General features: G+C 40.2%; 1 protein-coding gene across 1 annotated transcript in view; it reads left to right on the plus strand.

Moving 5' to 3' along the window:
- Positions 1–17,589, plus strand: part of ST8SIA4 (ST8 alpha-N-acetyl-neuraminide alpha-2,8-sialyltransferase 4) — a 65,136-nt gene extending 47,547 nt beyond the window's left edge. Inside the window, exon 5 of the mRNA XM_052778154.1 lies at positions 11,944–17,589. Coding sequence (XP_052634114.1) covers positions 11,944–12,226 — 283 coding nt within the window. The 3' untranslated portion in view covers positions 12,227–17,589. The remainder of the gene's footprint in view (positions 1–11,943) is intronic.
- Positions 17,590–22,385: the final 4,796 nt, after the last annotated feature.

Here is a 22,385-nt window from a genome sequence, read left to right on the forward strand (position 1 = left end):
CTGTACCTTGCTACAGACATTTGTTTCGTATTAGCTTAGATTTGACTGTTTATGAACCATCTAAATGCCTCTCCCATCTTCCATTTCACATCCTCATAAATTCATATACATGCTTTTTGATCACTATTTTTACACCTGGCGTGGTTTAACCCCCGCCAGCAACTAAGCACCACACAGCCGCTCACTCACTCCCCACCCCAACCCAGTGGGATGGGGAAGAAAATCAGGAAAAGAAGGAAAACTTGTGGGTTGAGATAAGAACAGTTTAATAGAACAGAAAAGACAAAACTAATAATGATAACACTAATAAAATGACAACAGTAATGATAAAAGGATTGGAATGTACAAATGATGCACAGTGTGATTGCTCACCACTCGCCGATCGACACCCCGAGCAGCGATTCCCCCGCCCCCACTCCCCCCCAGTTCCTATACTGGATGGGACGTCACATGGTATGGAATACCCCGTTGGCCACTTTGGGTCAGCTGCCCTGGCTGTGTCCTGTGCCAACTTCTTGTGCCCTCCAGCTTTCTCACTGGCTGGGCTTGAGAAGCTGAAAAATCCTTTAGACTAAACGCTACTTAGCAACAACTGAAAACATCAGTGTTATCAACCTTCTTCTCATACTGAACTCAAAACATAGCACTGTACCAGCTGTTAGGAAGACAATTAACTCTATCGCAGCTGAAACCAGGACACACCTAAGGGTCACTCTGCTCAAGTGTTCTCCATGATTTTTTAAGGTTTTATCTTAGCCCTTAATATTTCCATGTGTTTAAACAGTTCCATGGGGCAAGAGTAAAATATATGAAAAATAGTTGTCTTAACTGTTGGAAATGAAAGGGAAAAAAAAAGCCCATTAATGCCAGCAGCTTTTAACCAATGTATAATAAAAAATAATTTACTTGATGCAGATTCTGGCTATGTTAATCAAAAATAGATTGATTTGAACTTACAGACTGACACATTGACTTTTATCTTGTAAGTGTGAACGTAGTTCATTCATTTATAATGTGAGGAGGAGTAACACAAAAAGAAATTGATGCAGTTTTATTATTTATCACTGGTGGGTTCTAGTTGATGGCCACAAATTGAAAAAAAATATAGGTTTTTTGAGCAGGTCAGAATATGTTAACCTGAAGGAAACCTGAACATATCTTCATATCTTTGTATATGAGCTGGTAATGTGCACTTGCAGCCCAGAAAGCCAACTGTATCCTGGGCTGCATAAAAAGAAGCATGGCCATCATGTCAAGGGAGGTGATTCTCCCCCTCTACTCCACTCTCGTGAGACCCCACCTGCAGTACTGCATCCAGCTGTAGAGTCCCCAGTACAACAAAGACTGTTGGAGCAGGTCCAGAGGAGGACCACGAAAATGGTCAGAGGCCTGGACCACCTCCCGTATGAAGACAGGCTGAGAGAGTTGGGGTTGTTCAGCCTGGAGGAGAGAAGGCTCTGGGGAGAACTTATTGCGGCCTTTCAATACTTAAAGGGGGCTTGTAAGAAAGACAGAGGGAGACTTTTTGCCAAGACTTATAGTGAGAGGACAAGAGGCAATGGTTTTGAACTGAAAGAAGGTAGGTTTAGATTAGACGGAAGAAATGTTTTATGATGAGGGTGGTGAGACATTGGAACAGGTTGTCCAGAGAGGTGGTAGATGCCCCATCCCTGGAAGCATTCAAGGCCAGGCTGGACAGAGCTTTGAGCAACCTGATCTAGTTGAAGATGTCCCTGCCCCTGGCAGGGGGAGTTAGACTAGATGATCTTTAAAGGTCCCTCCTAACACAAACGATTCTGTGATTCTGTAATTCATAGGATTCTGTATTTTGCCCCATTATCTGTATTGCAGGAATATGTTATTATCTAAGTATGTCACAGAGAAATAAGGTAGACATGGAGCACCTCACTGAGAGATGTATCTCTCTTCACCAGACCTCAGGAAGGAGCTGATTTGCTAGATGGAAAACCTTTTCACCATGAGTTTACCTATTAGCTTTCTTAGCCTGTAAAATGTACTCTAGGTCTATTTTACTCCACCTTTGCTATGTACCTGTGTGCACATCTAGGGCACCTGTGATATCTGAATAAATTATTTATAACTGACTTCTTTAAATTAAGATATGTTTCACCTCTAAAAATGGTTTTGTGCATGAGTTGATGGAGCAACGCTTTTCAGCAGCAGCGTGTACTGTGCTAGAATGAGTGTCAGCTGATGACTTCCGTGACTCTGAAGCAAGGGTGTTTAAGTCGCTATGCAACAGAAGACTAACCACATTTACTGTCAAAGGTTCCGTGCCTTTTTTGGTGTAAATGGATTTCTAAGGGCTTAAAAGAGTTTAAAAAATAAATTTATGGATATTCTTTGCAATTTTCAGTAGCTACATAAGTAAGTAGCCTCTACTGTCGCTTTCTTTCTTGTAGTGTGATGTATGAGAAAGAATATTTCTAACTACCCAAGCACCAGACCAGTGTTTCCAAGGTGTTTTGAGAGTTGGAGGAAGACAACAGTCTAGCCAAACTCAGCATGCTTGGAGCAGTAGGGAATAGTGACTGGTGGTAGGCAGGTAAAGAGATCATGACCTGTTACAGAAGTAACAGAAGTAAAACAAGTGCAGGCAGAACTCTGATGGTGCAGCCTGAGACACTGAGTCATTTCTGTGGCTTACAAGTCACAGTGAAAAGAGAAGTAGTTGAAGGGACTTCCCAGAAGCTTGAATACTTTGAGAGAGGAGGAGGTGAAAAGGCGGTGTGAAAAGCCCCATTCAGGTTTTTCTGTGAGAATGCTGAGCAGTTAAGCACAGCCTGAAGACTAAGGTGTCCCATAGATGTCAGCAAAAGCTTTGCTCAGCAACCTTATTTTAAAAGTTGTCATGAATGTGACTTGCATTGTGAGAAAAGCATGAAAATACAGTAAGAGAAGATGCATCTTCCCTCACTGCTGAAAAAATATTTTGTGGCTAATTGTAGATGACAGTGAATAAATGATCTGGAAGACCAATAATAAGGAGGAAATAAAGCCCTTCTACAAAAATAAGTAACAAAAGTGACCTTGGCTTCTGGAGGGCCTTAAGGGAATGTTAAATGGACCAAAGCTTAGGACCTGAGGAATTCTAATACAGGTTCTCAGATGCACAAAAGAATGTGTTAAGTAGGTCTTAAAAATAGTATGTCAACATTAGAGGATGTGCATGCATTCCAGCGTACCCACTAAGGCTGTGAGAAGATGGTTATTGTGAAGTGAATAGAGGAAACGTGGACATGATGATCCTCCTACCAGTAATTAGTTTGGAGTAGATCAAGCCCAGTCTGTTAATAATAGCATTGTGTTATAAATAGTTTCATTCTGCAAGCTTCTCTAGCGATCTTTATTTCCAACCTGATTCTCCAGTTAAGATAATCTTTATTACAATACATTTAAAATGTCCTTGTTCCATTGCTTTGATTTTGGTCTTCATTGTCCTGAAAAATATGTAGCTGTTTCTTAGAGGATATTCTGCATCAAACCTGCTTTTTCACTGTCTCACATACAAGCACACACATGCACATTATTACTCCTTTTTCATTCAGCTCTAGCTATTGTGCTAACATCAGATTTGCAGTCATTCTTTCCTGATGAGTGCTAAACCTAGCCTATGCTACCAAGCAAGAGTTGGCACCTTTTCTCATGAGCTCCATTCTTGACAGATATGTGGTCTCTGATGAGAATCAAGGGGCATCACTTTCAGTATTAAAAAAAAAAAAACCTATTGCTTTTTCAAGTACAGTAGGCCAGTTTTAGTGAGAGACCTCAAAGAATTGGTCGAACATGCTAATTGCAGTCTTCAGGAAACATCTTGGAGACTGTATCTGTTACCTATTAAGTCAGTAGTTGTCATTGGGTGTCTGTACATTAGTGTTTTCAGTTTGCATCAGAAGGCATTTTTTAAGTAAACGTCCTGATCATTCTCTTTTACTGTTCTTTCTGTTATGGAAGAGTCTTAAAGCACATGATATTCAGATTAAAATAAACCGGGGCATTCCTGTGGCTCACCAAGTACACCCCAACTCAGTCTGTGATGAAAAAAACCTGTAATGGTTATGGTGTGGACATACTGTACTCAACACCATCTGTCTTACCTATAGAGCAAGTCCTAATGGTTGCTAATGTAGCCCTAGTCACTGACTCCAGGGGGAGCAAAAATCCAGGTAACTTTCTCTGGGAACATTTTAAGTACTCTTTTGCCCAGCCCACTCTGCTTTTGAGTGGTGGTTTAACTGTGGAGCATTGCAAGGCAGATACAATTCTAAAAAACTATTTTCTGCCTTGCATTGTAATATTGATTATGTTGTAGAAGTAAACATAATGAATGGTAAAGACAGAACTGTTTCCCCAGCCCGAAAAAAAGAAAGCAAGCCTAGGTCTATGCTTCCATAGTTAACGATCAATTTTGAGGATAGATTCTGCTATGAGGCATACTGAGACAATGTGATTTGGCAGAAACTGTTGATTAAAAAATGTTAAGATTTTTGGTACAGGACAATGTTCTGTAATTTTACTTTTGCAAGTGTTTAAACTCACTTAGCTTTTTTTAATGTTTGACGCTGAAGTATTTATCCATCTGTTAGTATCTGACTTGAGAGACATTCTCTGTATACCAAGGAATATTCACATAAGAGTTTAAACTATTTTATCAAGAAATCTTTTCTAGCAAGCTAATTGCCATAGCATTTTCAGACTGAAGTCAGTTCAAAATATTTGACAGGCCAGTAGCATGTAAGTAACACTCAAATTCAAAGTGAATCAGTTTCCTCTTGTGTAATCTCATTGGCAATCCCATGTCCCTTATCTTTAAACAAGTCATTTTTGAACACAATTATATCAGTGTGTAAGTCAATTTAGGCACTTGAGAGTTACTTGTACAAAAGGTTACAGGGGTGGACTTTCACTTCTATTGTCCCTTAAAAGAAATCGGTATGTATTTTCAAAAGGGCTATTGATGTGCATGCAAAATAGATTTAGAAGTGCAGTAAACAATTTAGATTTTGCTCTCAGAGTACCTGTAACTCAGCTCGTGTCAAAATAATGTTAATGATAGTATCTCTATGAATTGCCGGATAACTTATGTTGCCAGTTTGATCATTAGTATATTGCGCATGGAATGAAAGCAGATCATTTTCTATCACACCTTGGCTGTCTTTTGGAAAAAGACATCACTTGCTTACTTTGACATGTTTAGCGTTTTGGAAGCTGCATCAATCCTCTTTTCACAAAAGCACTTCGAGACATTTCTTCTTAGTCCTATGTGTAACTTACTATTGCAAAAGAAAAGATATACAGGCCTGGGCTATTATCTCTGCACTCCTGTTGCTTTTACGTAGCCTAAAGATTGAAATTTAATGTAAGATACTACTTTACAGTCTGGTTCTTTATGGACCTTCTGGAAAAGGTTAGTACACTATTATTGTTTACACTGATGGCAACTATTCTCATTAGTGAAATCTAAAGTGAACTAGCTGTTAAATCATTGTTATCTTTCCCACACACAGTCTTTTTCAAGATAATTTCAATTGCTTTTCAAAAATATACATGGATAAGTATTCCAACTGTTTCTGTGGGTTAATTGCAGAATTAATTGGAGCGTGTTGTCTTGAATAGCAGTAAATGTGTATTGTTTATTGCTTAAATGTGGGTTCATTTTAATTTCTTTTTTGTTCTGTAAGGTTTGCAACTGCTATTGCTTGAAGTCTTTTCTGCGGGGTTTTACTATCTGCTGCTGGAACAAATCAAGCGAGACTCAACTTCTTAAACAAGAAAGGTGTCTATAATAGAAACATTGACATTTCTTTGAAATTTGAGAGCATCTTTTAGGAAGTTTTTCCTTTTTGACAAAAAGTCACTGCTCTACTTACTCTAGTCAGTTTTGAATGACTTTATATCCATCTGGATACATAGGCATTAACTAGTTTCACAGATACAGTGTACCTCCTACGTGTGAAAATAAAAGAGCATTTACCGAAGTTTCATGGCTAAGTGAAGATAATGATCTGGCGTCATTTGAAATACATTATGTACAAGCATTTTTGTGTACAGGCATAATAAGTGTTTAAGGAAGCAGCTTGGATTTTTCTAAAATTTAGAATTTTGGTCATACAGTTTAACTTTTCTTCTGGAATGCCTTGGTCATGATAGCAGTGAGCGGGATGCCAAGGTACTTCACTGCCAAGCTTTGCAGATGTGTGGACAGCATGACCTTCTCACAGCCTTGTAAGAAGAGCTCGGTCTTGTAGGTATGCTCTACAGAGGCCCTGTGCCTGTTAAAAATCAGTTTTCACAGAGATGTACTGCTATTCTCTTCTAGAAGTTACTTAAACAGATGGGAGATGATGGCTCTCATTCTCTTTTTGTAGTGCAGCACAGGGTACACAGCACCTGCAAAGGCTTAAACTTGCTTCCTCCCTCCCCCACGTGACCAGGTTGAGACCCATGTTTTCTGCAGTCATGCTCTGCCCCGTGTCTGCTGGGGGCTTTTCTGGGGAAAGGGACGTTGTCTCTCTCTCCTGCTGGAATGCTTCTACTTTAAAATCAAAAAATATGTGGGCAGTTTTGAAAGTCCTTGTTTGTGAAGGAAGAATCAAGGATTCTGCAGCATGGGCATTTTATATTTTGAAACTAATGATGGTTTAACTTAAAAAACCTTTGTCATTGGTTCATCAAGGTTTTAAGCATGGGTCTTTTCCTTTGGGTGAATGGTTTTATCAAATGGTTAAGGAGGCTTATTTATTCTGTGATTCCCTTCTAAACCTAGGTCAATAATTTCTTTTTTTAGATGAAATCTGAAGGAGCTAGTGTGGGTTCAAATAAAAGTATTCTGATAGCTTGGAAATACTGCAGAAGTCAGACAGAAGTTGAAACATGTTCCCAGTCTTAAACGTATCCTGTTAATTAGTCCTGAAGGTTTTCTCCTTCATATATAGGCCTTACTACCCCATCCTTCCACATATTATATAGGGCATGTGGCTTATGGCTGTGGAGGATTCCAGTTGTTACACCAAAATCTTTTTATGTATGAGAATAGAGGTCATAGGCTTAACTGTTCTTAACTTTAGGAAGCATTTCTTAATTCACTGGCAACAGAAGGGCAATGTTATGCTGTATTTTGATACTATTTTATCCTTAGCAGATCCTTTTCCTATTGAGGTGATTTTCCAAAAGTTGATTAAAGCAGCTTTGGGAGCAGATCATGCTAGAGCAATGGTGCAAAGCAGAATAGTCTCCTACACCAGAGAAACTGAACCATTTTATTTTACGACAGGTAAAAGTGGCTTCAATATATTCTTAATTATTTTGCCATAGCTAGTAAAGACTATGCTCATAGTGGTTAAAAATCTCTGCAATGGCAGTGACGCTGAATGGCAGCGACACTGAATGGCAGCCTGCTGGCCATGCTCTCATTTAGCTGTGGCAGTGCAAGGTATGCAACACAACTGTGTTCACCACTGATATCACTGGTTTTTTCTTTCTCTTTCTAATGAAGATTGCCAGGAAGAGTCCAATCTCTCGAGTGGTCCTTGAAATCTGCTTTATAAGCAAGAATTTGAATTTACTTGACAATATAAGATGAAGGGGTAAAGGAAGAAAACCCCAAACAAAAAAAACCCTTTAACATTAAGGTAGTGAATTAAGTTTGCTAAAAAGCAAATGACAATTTTGGGAAGTGTTTCAGCTCTTTACATAAAGTGCATTATTCCTTTTAATGAAATATTTTTTGTGTATGCTATTTCAAAATACTGTACATTGAAAACTGTAAAGTAGATCTTATGCAAACACTCAGCAGTGTTTCCATGCTGCATGTCACACTCTCAGTGTTATTGTTCACACTTTAATTCTTTCACACTCTAGAGTCCTTGTGCAGCCTCCTGCCCAAGGCATAGCTGAGTAAGAAAAGGACGAATAATGCATTTTTAATTAATACAGTCACATAAATTGAGAGGGTCAGTTGAAGGGTTGTTCATATCGTTGATGTGATTCATCTCACTGAAGACATGAAAGCACAAGCAAAGGCTTTATTCTTTCTGAGTTTGAGGAAGTTATTTTAGCTAACACCTTCTAGAGAAAGCAGACACGGGGTCCAACAACATAAAAGTGGTTGTTTAAGTAGATCCCTCTCTAGCCTGTGGTCTTACCTGTGCCACATGCCAACACAGTAGCTTAGAAGCAAAGTTAGAAGCAGAGGAAATGTCAAGTGTTTACCCTGTGATAGTGCTCCCATGGCCAGTGGCTTAGCAAACCGTTGAGAAGGAACTTCATCTGCACTGCTGTGTTTGTGAACTTTTAACAATTTGTATCTTTTTAGTCAGTTGGCCATTGTCATCCAAAACATCCTGTTGCAATAAATTCCATTGTTCAATGATGTGTTGTATAAAAAAGTACTTTCATCTGTTTATTTTAGACCTACCACTGAATAACTCCATCGGGTCCATAGTTTTTATGTTACAGTGCTTGTGTTAGAGTAGTAATTAAATCCTCATTTGCCGCCTTTACGCACTACATGACTTTGGAGTTTTCTGCCATATCCCCACTTAGTTGTCTCTTATTCAAGCTACCCTGTTTACTCTCATACAGAAGTTACTTTATTCTTCTGATAGCCTATGTTGCTTTTCTCTGTGTCTTGTCCTGTTCTACAGTATTTTTTGAGAGAGTGTAATTAAAAGTAATTTGAAGTGAGACTTCAGTCCGAATTCAAGCTACTCAATTTCAGGTCATCAGTGTTATAGAAATGAAGTGTGTTTACACATTGGCACGTTTCAATAAATTCAGAAGTCTGCTTCACAGCTTGGCCCCACAAACAAATTGTTGTAGCACAGCTATCAAGAGAACAAATAACTGGAGCACTATAGTGGTGCACTGTGTGACTGCAGCCTTCCACTTATGGACTTAATAGTGATGCTTAAATAGCAGACTCCATTTTCTAACATGGCAAGAGGCACCTATTTCTTTGTCAATTAAACTTACTTCTCTATCCAGCCTGAAGATCAGGAATTGGTCATGGGTGAAGATCTAGAGATTAGTTATGAGAAACAAGAGATTCTTTTTTGGATCTGTAGTAAATTGCTTCCCTCACGTTGTAATCTCAGTTATACAGAAAATGAGTGTATCCCAGATAAATAGGTAAGAAGGGTATCTTTAGACTTAAAACTAAAGTTATAACAAAACTCAAGAAACTGAAAGCAGGTGCAAAAATGGTCAGTGGTTAAAGCATTTACAACATCAATCAATCTCTAAAAATCAGCCTTAACCTAGTTTCATATTAGAGTAGCTACTTGAGTGACTAAGAAGGTGACATATATTTCAGGACCAAAATTTCAAAGACTACTTATACCACCCAACCATTTTTATCATTCAAGCAGAGGCTAGGAGACAGAGATTTACAGAGATCAAATGATCTGCAGGAAGCTTCAGCCTGGAGCACTGAGTGCCTCTAACTGTTTCATTCATTCAATTACTTGTGTTTTTTTCATCTGAAGTAGGATTGTTCCCAAGTTGCAAAATTTTGATAGTAAGTACAGCAAGTACCATATTTTGAGTACAAAGTTTGGATAACTTTTTCATTTTTAAGAGAAACCAAACAGTTAAACTTTCCTTTTGTATGATACCTGAATATGACAAGCAGAAGAAAAGGTTTGCTTTTATATACTAAAATTGTGAGAGGCTCTTCATTACATCTTACTCCTTCATTACATACTCCTGTATAGAAACTCTTAAGTAAGAAGATGTCCTTTTCAAATATTTAGATCCACCTGTTTACTGTTAGTTTCATTCTCTGCCATGATCATCGTATTCTTGGAGGGGTGAAATTTAGGTGAGACGATAGCAGTTGTGCCCTGTAGTAGCAGGTGCATCAGGTTTGATTGCTGTTTGGCTAGAGATGCTCATGTAGGTGGCTGACTGCACGTGATCAGAGCGACTACCAACTTTTGAAGAGACAAATACCAGTTTCTACAAAAATTAAATAATTAGCTTTCACTTTTAATCTGTTTTGCTGTATCTGTGATATGAAGTGCCAAAAGTGGTCACATTTGTTTCTTCAGTAACTTTTCTGTAAGCAAACATTTAAAAAAAAAAATCCGCAAGAATTGGAGTCTCTCCTTTGGCTTGTCTTGTTTTGAAATGTTGCAGTTTCTCAGAGTAGGAAGCAAACTACTTAGCATCTTATCTCAGAAACCTCTGTCTGAAAACTCAGGTTTATGAAAACAATGAAAAAATTATATGCAATACATTTGACATTTGTACATGTAATGATTCCCCATTGTGCTTGCTTCTTAAATATGCTTTTTACCATTCTGGTTTTGACAGCCAAACAAAATTCTGAGTCATTCCCTCTGTTGGCTTTGGAGAATCAATCACTCAGCTTAGAACTGCTTTCTGCTTGCAGAGTCCTTCAGCTTTCAAAAAAGAAACTGAGTACCGTGCAAAACCCCATTATCTTTCACATGCATATCTATCTGTGATTCAAAGACATCAGCCTTTAGGCCCTATGGTTTTGGCAAAGGGTGAAACTGAAAAGGCTAGTTTCAATGGGATTATTATTTTTAATGTTGCACAGCATCTGATGCTTTTAAGACACTTTAAGCTTTGATTAAAGACATATTTTTGCTATCCTGTCTCATAGTGGTCAGTGGGATGTTCCTCCTGCTACCCCGCTAAATGCCTTTAAAGCAATCTGGTTGTACACTCAAGAGTTCCAACCTTTTTGTAACCCTGTTTAACACAAGGCTAACTCTGGTCTGATGAGGTTTATCTCCCTTGACCCCCTGTCTAGGCTATGGTAGAAACAATTCACAGCCGACAACTAACAAAGAGTATAGCAACACAATGCAATGATTGAGGTTTGTGTGATAACACTATGTAACGACTTGCTTGCCTCCCTTACTTGCAGCCACTCATTCCCACAGTTTGACCAGTACAACTGTCTGTTTATCTGAACAAACAGAATGACCAGGTTTGAGTTTCTAAATACCCTTTTTTATTCCTATCAAGCACTAACAAATTTTACATTGAATCGGGCTTGGGAGAAGCGTTTTACCAGTAATAGGCTGGCACTATTTTAATGAAGTTTTATTTTTAAAGATTGGGGATGTAAAACAATGTTGGTGGCAGATTTTGAAGGTACCAATGTGAGCCGCATGCTGGAATCCAGTTCAGTTCCCATGTTCCTTCTGCACCTACCCACCATTTGCCTCTCTGAAAACTCTCTGCGGCTTCTAAACCCACAACCAGACATGTTGTTACTGGCTCAGGAAAACTGACCCATAGCTTCAGTTGGATCTGTGAGCTGTTGAGTACAAAACAAAACCTTTTTGAAATTATTAGTGTAAGATTTTGCTTTTCTGGAGACTGCTGTTAGCAACCAGGAAGCTTTACGTACTTAATCACAAGCAAAGTAATTAAAGTTTCACTTCTGTTTACTTCTGAAAGTTACATTCTTAACGTGTTATGTTCATTATTTCCATTTACTTTCTATTTAGACAAGCAATCTGTGAAGTAATCACTAGGCCAATCAAACATTCAGTGTAGGGCTGACTTGATGAGGTGAATTGGATACTGCAAGAGGTCTAAGTTTGTACCAAGAGACTGTTCCCTGGTCTGGTTGAGGAGGTTAACTGCAGTTTTTTAGCATCTGCAGGCTTCGCAACTTCTTGTTAGGGTTAAAGCCTGAACTAAGAACCTTAGTTGGCCAGCTTTTCTGCAGCACTGTGTTAAATAAGATCTCACTTTTCTTCTAAGTGGAACAAAGGTGTGCCAAAACAGTGTCATCATTTATGATCTCAGTTTAGAGAGAAGAAGGAAACTTTTGCCTTTTTATAGTGTAAAATGAATGCATAATAGATAAAACAAGTTTACAGGATTTATTCATGTGAAGTTGTATGAGAGTTTCTTAATGTACTTTTTCTTTCTTTGCAGCTATTGGCTGACAAACAAGGTCCACATTAAACGACCCAGCACTGGTCTCCTCATGTATACTCTTGCCACCAGATTTTGTGATGAAATTCACCTGTATGGATTTTGGCCATTCCCAAAGGATTTACATGGAAAACCAGTCAAGTATCATTATTATGATGATCTGAAGTATCGGTACTTTTCTAATGCCAGTCCTCATAGGATGCCATTAGAGTTTAAAACATTGTATGTATTACATAACAGAGGAGCACTTAAATTAACAACAGGGAAATGTGTACAGCAATAAAGCACAAGTACAATAAGAAGTACAGAATACACACTTCATCATAAAGATGTTGTGGAATGGCAATGGGATCCCAGTGAGGATATGTTTAAATACCCACTAAGCCATCGGAAAAAGGAATTTTATCAGAAGTACATAACCAGCTATTATACCTGTAAAGTGCTATATAACTAAGCTATCTTGACTGCAAGGCTTCAAGTAAGTGCCACTTTCACTAAGAGCAAGGCTTGAATGTATATTCAGTAGTGTTTACAGGATCCAGTGACACATTCATCATGAATTAAAGAAGAAAAATACAGCCTGCGTAGTGCTGACTTGCCACTGTGGTCAGACAGCCCACAGAAGAAATCCCAAGTGGATGGAATATTTTCTTGAGCAAAGAAACCAGGCTTTGGCAGAAAAGATCATGATGGAATTGAGTAGAGAAAGTGAAGTCCGTACGATCAACCAAATCAGTAAATGCATTCAGTCAGAGGACTGTTTCTGATCATGTATTATAACCTCAGCTTTTGTTGCTGTTTTTCTTATTGCTGTTGGTTGGGTTTTGTTGCTTTTAAGTATTGGAGCCCTTAAAGGATTTTGAGGATGTTACAAGTAATTAAAAGTATATTTCATATGGAACTGTCGTAGGAAGAAAATTTGTAAGGGTGGGAGGGTAGAGGGAAACATCAAATATTTTATCAATTGTTATTGTGTTGTATCCTGCTGTCACACAACCCTTAACATCTCAATTGTTTTTCTAGCTACCGCTGTCAATACCCACTACATGGAACCACTCAGAGGTCATTTTGATTCATTTTTAAAGAGAAGTTTTTCTGTTGTACTCAGATTTGAAGACATACAAGAAGGTGTCCTTATTTTTGGTACCAAAGATTACTTTTATACACGTTTTTTCTTCTCCTTGAAGAAATGGTGTAGATTTAGTATGATGTTTCTTTGCTGCTGAAGGGAACATATTCTTTATGTTACTTAAATTTTTTAATTAAGCATCTCAAAGCAAAGTCTCTTCACTGACTTTGCATATAGAATTTCATTCTTCAGAAAAATCTACAGGAGTAAAGAAATTATCTCATAAATTCAAATATATATATATATTTACAATTTTTATTCCTGATTGAAAGGAAAACACAAAGTCTAAAGAAACTCAGGTGACCCTGGAACACATCTAAAGAAAAAAAAAAGACCTAGCCAGTTAAATGGAAAATAAAAGAAATGTAGATCAAACAGTTCTTTTAAAACTTAAATTTCTGGTGGTGTTGGATGATATCTCTAATGTAACTCTTTTGTATCAGCTTAATGTTCTGATGTGTGATTGACTGAAATAACACATAGCTGCATTAATTCACAGTGATTTTTCTCTGTATCATTCCTGTTTATCCATGAAACCAAGAATTCTTTCACTCTCTTCTTTCAAAAAAAAAAGAACAAGAAATTACAGGATGGTGGGGGAGGGTGGAGTGTCAGTACAGCATGTACTAAGATAAAAAACCTGTCTGCATATGATATGCTATAGCACTAATGGAGCAGGTAAATGAAGAACACCATGGTTCCACCATTTTCATGTCAGGCTAGGCTAAGGAGGAGGCATGCAGATAAAATGTATGGGTATTTTCTTGTTATATTTTCAGCTCTATGTTAAGTCCTCATCTCCAAATACGATATTTGGTGTATCTATTGAATTTTGAACTAGCTTGAGCAATTTCATATGTAGCACAACACTCACAAACATTAACTAGCTAAAAGTGCCATTTATTACCTATTTTTCCTCTTAAGATCACATGTATTTCATCATGCATGACTAGAGGTCTGTGATTATGCAAATTTAGTAGCTAATTGCAGACAGTTTTGCAAAAGTTGATGGGAAATAGAAAATTCTGCTGTATCTAAGACACAGTAGCATCTTTCCTTGTTCACCAGTCTCTCCTAGCCAGGACAGTTTACTTTGGCTATATACTAAGGTGTGGGCTGTGGTCCTCACATCATCACCGCTGAAACCAAGGCATCACAAGTAGCTAAACAGCAGTACAGACTGGAATGTGTTTAATTGGCTGTCGATAAGCCAGAGGGTGTTACTTGTACACTGTGTAAACTTGCAGTTTAAGACAAGGTAATTTCCTTGATGAAAGGTGGGCATATTCCTGTTCTTTCTGTTAGGGTTTTGCTGCTGTTGATCTTTTGAAATGTATTTCACATACATTGACAGAATTTCTGTTGAGATAAAGAATTCACAGGTGCCAGTCTTGCAGAAGCTCAGAGAAGCATCTGTTCAGCTTTATCTTTTCTTCTGGGAATGTCTTTTCTTCCCTGTAGTGTCAGGCCATCAACCAAAAGGGAATTCAAGTAGACTAAAATATTAACTGACAGGTGATTTTTTTCACTTCAGGGAAGGTTTTAATACACCAGCTGATTATTTCTCTGAGAGCAAAGTAAACAGATACTCTGATTCCTATGGTAGCAAAAAACCATAAAATTACTTGTGTAATTGAATAAGTGAAAACAATGAGATGTAAATAGGAAGACAGATGGGAAGGTTTGCCTTTAGAAGTCAGCGGATGAAGAAAAATTTGGCCTGAGCTTGTTTTGCAGGCTTCACATTTGATTCTCTGTGAGTGAAGTTAACTTTAGTACACAAGCAATGGAGTCCAAATTTTTACCTTATCACTAAATCTGACAGAACAGGGTGATACAGGGCAAGGTTCCTCTGGCTTGGTTTGGCACAAGACATGACAGTAGCACGTACTTCCAAGACAACAGAGTTTGCCCATACCTTCTCAAAACTGGGCCTTAACCTTATCTCCTGCAGGCTTTCCACCTTCAATAATGCACACTTCTGGCACCATGAGCCATGGTCTCATGGCTCTTTACTGTCATCCACACTCATCCTTCTCATAGCACCCTCCTCAAACTGGCACCCAATTGTGCCTCCCTACCAAAAGCATAGGACTCCTCACTAATCCATCTCCTGTCTCACCTGCCTCAGCTTTATCCTGAGCTGAAGTGTAATGTAGCAAGTGGTAGGTTTCAGACCATCCTCTGAGGCAAGTAGCAGTTGTAGTCTTTGACTGTGCAGGTTTTCACAAGAACTAGGAGTCATTTTAGTCTATTGCTCTTGTATAAGATCTGTGTCCATGTGGAGCCCAAAGCTTCTGGAGCTCCCTGGTGTGCGGTTTGTTGTGCTGCAAATTGTCTGTTTTCAGGTGGTTTGTGACCACCAGTTATTGGTTACTCTAGGGTGACCTGAGGTGGAGCATGCCCAGAGTTTGTTCCTGTTAGGTTACATGGCCTTAGTTGTTAGCCCTCTCACTGCTGGGAAGCTGTAGCAATGGACTCACTGCAGGCAGCCTTTCTTATCTTTCTCTTAAACCTTCTGGCTCTGTATTGCCCTGGGGCTCTTTGTACATTTCTATTTAGGCACCCCAGGTCCTGAATGAAAAAAACAGATTACTTCTACTGTGTGACTCTTCTTCCCTAAAGATGACCTGGGGGATAGCGACAAAGGCTTAGCTGCTGTATGGGGACTTGACAGGGGAATAAATTTCACCTTGTGGTCCTTCACTGGGCAGCAGTCAACAGTTGAAGCCTCTGTAGCTGCCTTGAATGATTTCTGTTGTTTATATAGATTCACACCTCCTGTGCTGCCTACAGCACAGATCAGATAAATAGGCTTTATTATACTATACCACTTTTATCATCCAATGCTATCAACAACTACAACAAAGTAGATGATAGGATAAAAAGAAGAAGGATCCCTAATTTTGTAATGATAACTGCCTTGGTGAGGAACATCTGAGGAATGCCCATCAGTTGAGTGTTCCTCAAATTTATCCTCACATCAGTCATGTCAATTGCCAGCTATGGTTTCTAAATGTATGTTAAAAGTAAGAACTGGGAGCTACATCAAGACAGCAGACGGTGTATATTTTTCTGAATCTTATGGCAGCTTTACATTGAACAACTCGATTTTATTCAGATAAATTTATTGTAAATTGTTTATTAATGTACTTATTAATGTTTCTGTGGCAGAGAGTCTTTCATAGTTCATAAAAATAATAGATAATTATATTTGATTGTTAAGTTTTCAGCTCTGGGACAGTTCTTTCTCTGACAGCTCTGAGCCACTCTCCAGGTATAAGACTACTGAACCTTTCAAACCCTGGCTGGTTTACACAATCTGATATGTAATAAAGACTGTACCATTTTTGTTAAACAATATAAGCAACATGTGCTTGAGGTCAGCACCTTTTCTCTAATTGACTGCAATTTGAAGAAAAACAGGTGTGGGTTCAGTACCTTTTTTTTAGTGTTTAATCTAGCAAAGTGCTGAGCACGCTTTACAGTGACTTTCCTGGGAGAGACATGCCCAGGATTTAGATGGGGATCTAGATTAGCATATTTCAGGATATAAGTCTGAAATTGCACATTATTTATTTTTAAGAGCACTGTTACTTTGTGTAGGGAAAAGCACAATTGTTCTAAATGTAGATAAAATAAAGGAAGAGCGTTTACAGAGAGCTTCATTCCTGCACAGTACTATTGCTACTGAGCATATGTAATACAATTTCTGTGGTTTAAAGTATTGATATGTATTCTGTCAGGATTGTCATGTTTGACACTGTTGATATTACTTCAAGTACAGCTATGGGGATTGTTTTTTATTTGTATAACTGTAAAATAAAGAGTTTTTTTCATTTTTCTGCTATATTCTATCCCATATTCCTTTGTAACACAGTTGTGATAATATTTTTCAGTTATGTGCTAATTCTAAGGATATGTGGAAGGAGAGTGTCTGCTCCTTTAAGGTGTCTGTTCAAGGACTTTCTCAACACAAAAGGGGATATTAAGAAAAGGAGGAAGCCATAAACAAGAACACAGAGCGACACAAACCTGACCCACAAATTACGAGGGAGGCAGCGATGAGAACCTAAATTGATCAGTTGCACCAACTAGTAAGGATATGTGGAGTGTAGGAATGTTTATTACAGTAAGATTATCTGATCAAGGACCTTGTCAAATGGCATACTAAGGAAAAGGGGGAAGCAATAAAGTATATGGAGACACAAAACTGACAGGCAAATCATAATGGAGACAAAGACAAGAAGCCAACTTCGTCAGTCACACTAGCTGAATGGCTATCAAGAAACCACAGGCAAACAGGACTTTCTGACTGATAAAGATGCAGACCTGAGGGTGCGGGATGTTGGAGAGGAGTCTGGGACTGTGCAAACTGATGAGGCAGTGTGCAGGGGAGGAAGAAAGGAGGAATAGACAGAACAGGGGCCGGCCGCATGTAAACCGTGGCTGGTCAGCATGCCTGTCTGGCTGAGCCCTGCGCCTGATTGTGCAGTCTGTCCTCACTCCCCATTAAATCTTTTCTTAACTACCTCTCCACGTAATCTCACTGTCTGTCCCGCGCACACGTGTGCCGCAAGGACTCAGTGCCAGATGCCGGGGGGACCTGTGTGTGTGCAAGTGGAATTTGGTGCCAGCCACTGGAGTCAGACTGGGGGGTGGGCGCCCCTGGCCTGTGGTGTCAGAGGCTGGAGTGAGTGGGGGGATCCCAGCGTGAGCTACTGCAGCAAGTGGGGGTCTTTAGCCTCCAGCCATGGGGCGGGAACGGCACGTGCTCCCAAAACCAGCTACTGGGGGTCACCGGCGTCAGTGAGGCGAGTGAGGGGCTCGGTGCCGATGGCTGGAGCAGGACCGCAGCCCACGAGCCTGGTGCCAGCTGCTGGAGGGGGGCGAGCGTCTGTATCCTCCCCAACCCTGGGGTGCGCGTGTGTAGTCGCCAGCAAACCTCAAGCTGGACCAGCCGGCAAGTAGGAGACCCCGGGTCAGGGCAGGGGTCTCCGGCGGGCAGAGGGTCTGTGCTGGCGCGCCCAGGGGGACCCACGAGCGCGGGGTGCTGTGAGGCGAGGGAGTGTGTCAGTGCTGCGTGTTTGCAGCGAGCACCGAGCGGGACCAGCCGGCGAGTCGGCGACCCGTGGGGCAGGCGAGGGGGCCCGGGGTCGGGGCAGGGGTGCCGGGCGGGCAGAGGGGCCGTGCCGGTACTCGGGGGATCCGCGAACGGCCGTGTGCTCGTGAAGCGGGAGAGCGTGCCCTGTGTGCTGCACTAGCGACCTTCCGTCTCTGGCAGGCCAGGAGGATGAGGGGGCTGGGCTGTCCGCCCTTGTGTTTGTGGGAGTCCGCTATGGGGGTGCTGCCGGAGAGCCTCCTCCGTGGCAGCGCGTGTGACCGGCAACATCAGTGCCCTCTGCATAGTCCGTCCGTGTGTCTGTGTGTCACAGGGACGTGTGCTCAGCTTCACTGCTGGTTGAGCCTGCAAATGGGAAAACATCACCCTCGTCCCTCAGCCTGAGACCCCGGGTCCCCAAGCACCAGGCTGGGCTCTATCAAGAGGTCCTGGCCCGAAGTGATTGGAGGAGGCAGCCACTCATAATGCGCCATTAGTACAATCTATTATAAAATGTTTGAAGTGGTTCACGAGAGCAAAACTGACCCAGTGACGGTCAGAATTATTCGCTGTATACATTTCAGAATTTAAAAGAAAATGTAAAAACAGCTTGTACAAACCATATGCAATACTGCAAAACCCATACACTATGCTTTAAAGCCTATTAAATCAATCAGTATCATGTTTCAATCAATAACAGATTTCTGTTTTACCAACCATGCTGCAAAAGCAAATACACAACTCAACACTGGCTATAGAAAGTAGAAAAAAAACCCAACCTTTTCCATAATGGATTTGATATTTTTATTCTATAATTGCAGATTCAGCCTTCACACACTGTTGGAGCTTGTGTGCATTTGAAAATGCTATGACAGTCAATATTTTGCTAAGCTGTGTTCTTTTTCATGGCACAAGCGCAAGAGGCCGTATTTTGCTAAATCCTGCATATAGGTCTGTAATATTAATTAGATTATTTTAAATGACTATCCATTTTTATTGGGAAAGTGCTGTCTTCTGATTATTTACTAAAGCAAAAATATAAGCCTATAACTGATAATCAGTAACTGTGTCCATGAAGAATTCTTCCACTGTAATGAAGATCTGCTTACACTGTCAATATTCAGCTGTGCTTTCTCCTGTGACTTTTAACAGTGGCCTTGTGAGCCCAACCTTCCTGTTTTCAGTTTATGCCTTCTTATTTTCTGTTTGTCTTTTATGTCCCAAAATAAATACATATATAAATCAAGGAGATGTTTTCATCTTTTTCTTATTGCAAAACTTTAAAGATTTTTTATGTGATTCAAGTGCTGCTTCTAAGCCTTAAGAAACCTGATTAACAATATGAAGGACTGCTTCTCAAAGAAGTACTGCCAAAAGAAGTGTAATTTCCACTTCCAGTTTAGTTTTTCCTTTAGGGCACTCAGGTGATAACAGAGCTAGCCAACTGCACAGGTAGCTAGTCAGCACAGTAGAGAGGCTGTGGTCTCGAAGAAAAATAGTACTTCTTTCCTGGAGACTAAAATGTATTCCAAGGGAAGTGCAATGAGAAACATAAAATGGCAAAGATGGAACAAGAAGGGTCCACTCTTAAAGGAGACATCATTGCTTGAGTCTCGGTGTTCTTTGTTTTAGAGCAAACAGGAAACATATCCCCTTAAAAGGTGTATGTTGACTACAAGTCAGCCTCTTAGTCTCCTTACAGTCATTCCATGTTCTTTAGACTGTTGTATACATACTGTGGGTATTCTCACCTTTTCCACTCATTTTACATTTCCATAATTTGAGTGGAAGTAGTGGACTTGATTCTATTTAGTGCAGAGTGTGTTTAAAATAAAATGGTATTTAGTCTTTTGAAAGAGTGAGGAAAAACAGGTCTGTAGACACGTCAGGTATTACCTGTACATCAAAGAAGAAATACTGTCTTCACTCTGTTGCTATTAAAGCTACTGTCTAGGGTTAGATGGGAAGATTTGTTCCCTTTCTCCTCTATGGACTGGCATCTCTTGTGGTGCACCAAGGAGCATCCTCTGTTGAAAAGCCAGTGGGCATCTCATGGCTGTTCTCCATTCTGAGACACAGTGTGAAGACTGACTTTCTATCCCAGAGTGAAAAATGGAGACACCTGCCCAAATCCAACTCCTGTAAATCTCAGGCAAACATTACAAAAAAAAATATTTCCAGTCAGGAATGGCAGACTGATGTGCTAGGGCTCCAAATGCCAAAACTGCATGTATGGACATTTCCAAATATAGTATAAAAAAATTTCAGTCTCTCAGCTCTTTATTTGCCCCAGAGAAAAATAAATATCAAAATGGTTTATTTTGCCTAAGCAATAGAATTTTTCGTTCTGTATCTGTGGATGAACTCAGATCTTTGTTTCATAAAACAATCCTTCCAGTTCTTCCAGAATAGCTTAATGGGACTGTTGTATTTCTCCTCAGGACTAGACCATTTTGTAGGTCATTATTATTAATGGATTTTTTTATTTCTGTTTACTGTGGTTGAACAGCTCTGAGTGTTACTATTATGTCAATGTGTGGATAACATACAGAGAACAATTCGGAGTCTACTGAAGTAAAGTTCATCTCCTGCCTTTAAACATAGTCCCCTTCTAATGGACACTCAAAGGCATTCCTGGAAATTCCCCTGCCAAAGGAAGGCCTATCAACACACTGGGATGCTGTCCAGGAGTTAAGCCTCAGACCAATATAAAACTGGGAAAGTAATTAGTTCCAGCATCAGAATGGGCATGGAGAGTCAGCCAAGGCCCTGACTGTCTGAAAATATGCTCTGTACATAGAAGCAATCCTTCCAAATAGTCGCCATCATCCTTAATATTAATGTATATCTCTAAAAAATGCTTTAAGGAGATGTATGCTTACATACACACCGCGAGGTGCCCTGTGGTTTTACTTATGTGATCATGGAGAGGACATGAGGAAATGGGATGGAAAACCTACCTCGGTCCTAAATGCACGGGTACGTGAGCTGCGAGGAAAAAACACCACAAAAGGGGATTCTACCAGGAAAAATGCCGCTGCGAGCTCTGCCTGCCTCCCGTGCGCACGCGCCCCGTTCCCGCCGCCGCTCTCGCTCCGACTGCGCAACTCCCCGAAGCCAGCCATGGATGATGATATTGCCGCGCTCGTTGTTGACAATGGTTCTGGTATGTGCAAGGCCGGTTTCGCTGGGGACGATGCCCCCTGTGCTGTCTTCCCATCCATCGTGGGTCACCCCAGACATCAGGGTGTGATGGTTGGTATGGGCCATTCTCCCCAGCTGCAGTATAGAGCACATTTTTAACATCTTGTCCTGTCCGGACTGGTCCAAGGGCTACTGCGTGAACAATCTCCCATTTAATTTGTTTTTGGTCTTCTTGCCTCAAATTAGTAAGTAATCAGTCAATTTCTGAAATCCTGATAGAGAGAAATCATGCTCACAAAGTGTTTTGCTAACACAGAAGGGCTGGAATGGGCTGTTTCTCTGGATGGTAGGCAGGTGCAAGCTCTGTGTTTACTGGTGCATACCTTTTTTCAAATAGTACCTTAAGAAAAAAAACTTCTTGATGAGCTAGCTGTGCTGTCCAGGTAGTGTTTCTAAGACTTCTTTTACTTCCTTATTACCTCACAAATATTATTCTCAGTAGCTTCTGTTCCTTTCAGATATTGATGGCTGCTATTAAATGCAGCTAATCCGCCTGCTTTTACTATCAGGTTTCTCAGACCCACCTTCATGACTCAGCAGCTGTTCTGGAGCATTCAAATCCTTGTCTCCACCCATTGTTTTGTTGCACTAACAAAAAACAGCTTCAGGTCCAGTAAGTTCAAGAACAGTGTCTGAGCAGCCAGTTCCCTCATTCTTTTCCTATATAATCCTCTGACTGCAGGAAAGCAAGAGTCAAAGTGAAGGTTAATGACATTATGATAGTATAAAAACAGCAAGAAAAAAATAACAGTAACAAAATAAAAGCATGTGCTTTCAAATGTCCCTCTTCTGAACCCCCAACTGCATGGCATTCATCCTTTCCCCTCCAGGGCCGTCCATTTGCTCTCCAAGCTCTCTGTTACTCCTGTTGAATCATTCACAAGTGCAAGCTAACTCCTAAATCTGTGTGTGAAGAGAGACTATCTGAAACCTGAGGCAGTGTTACGTAGCAATGCACCAGCCTGGAAGAAGAATAGCTATTGTAGTATGGTACTCCATGTGGATGAA

This window comes from Harpia harpyja, chromosome Z (genome assembly GCF_026419915.1).
Source record: "Harpia harpyja isolate bHarHar1 chromosome Z, bHarHar1 primary haplotype, whole genome shotgun sequence".
Lineage (NCBI taxonomy): Eukaryota > Metazoa > Chordata > Aves > Accipitriformes > Accipitridae > Harpia > Harpia harpyja.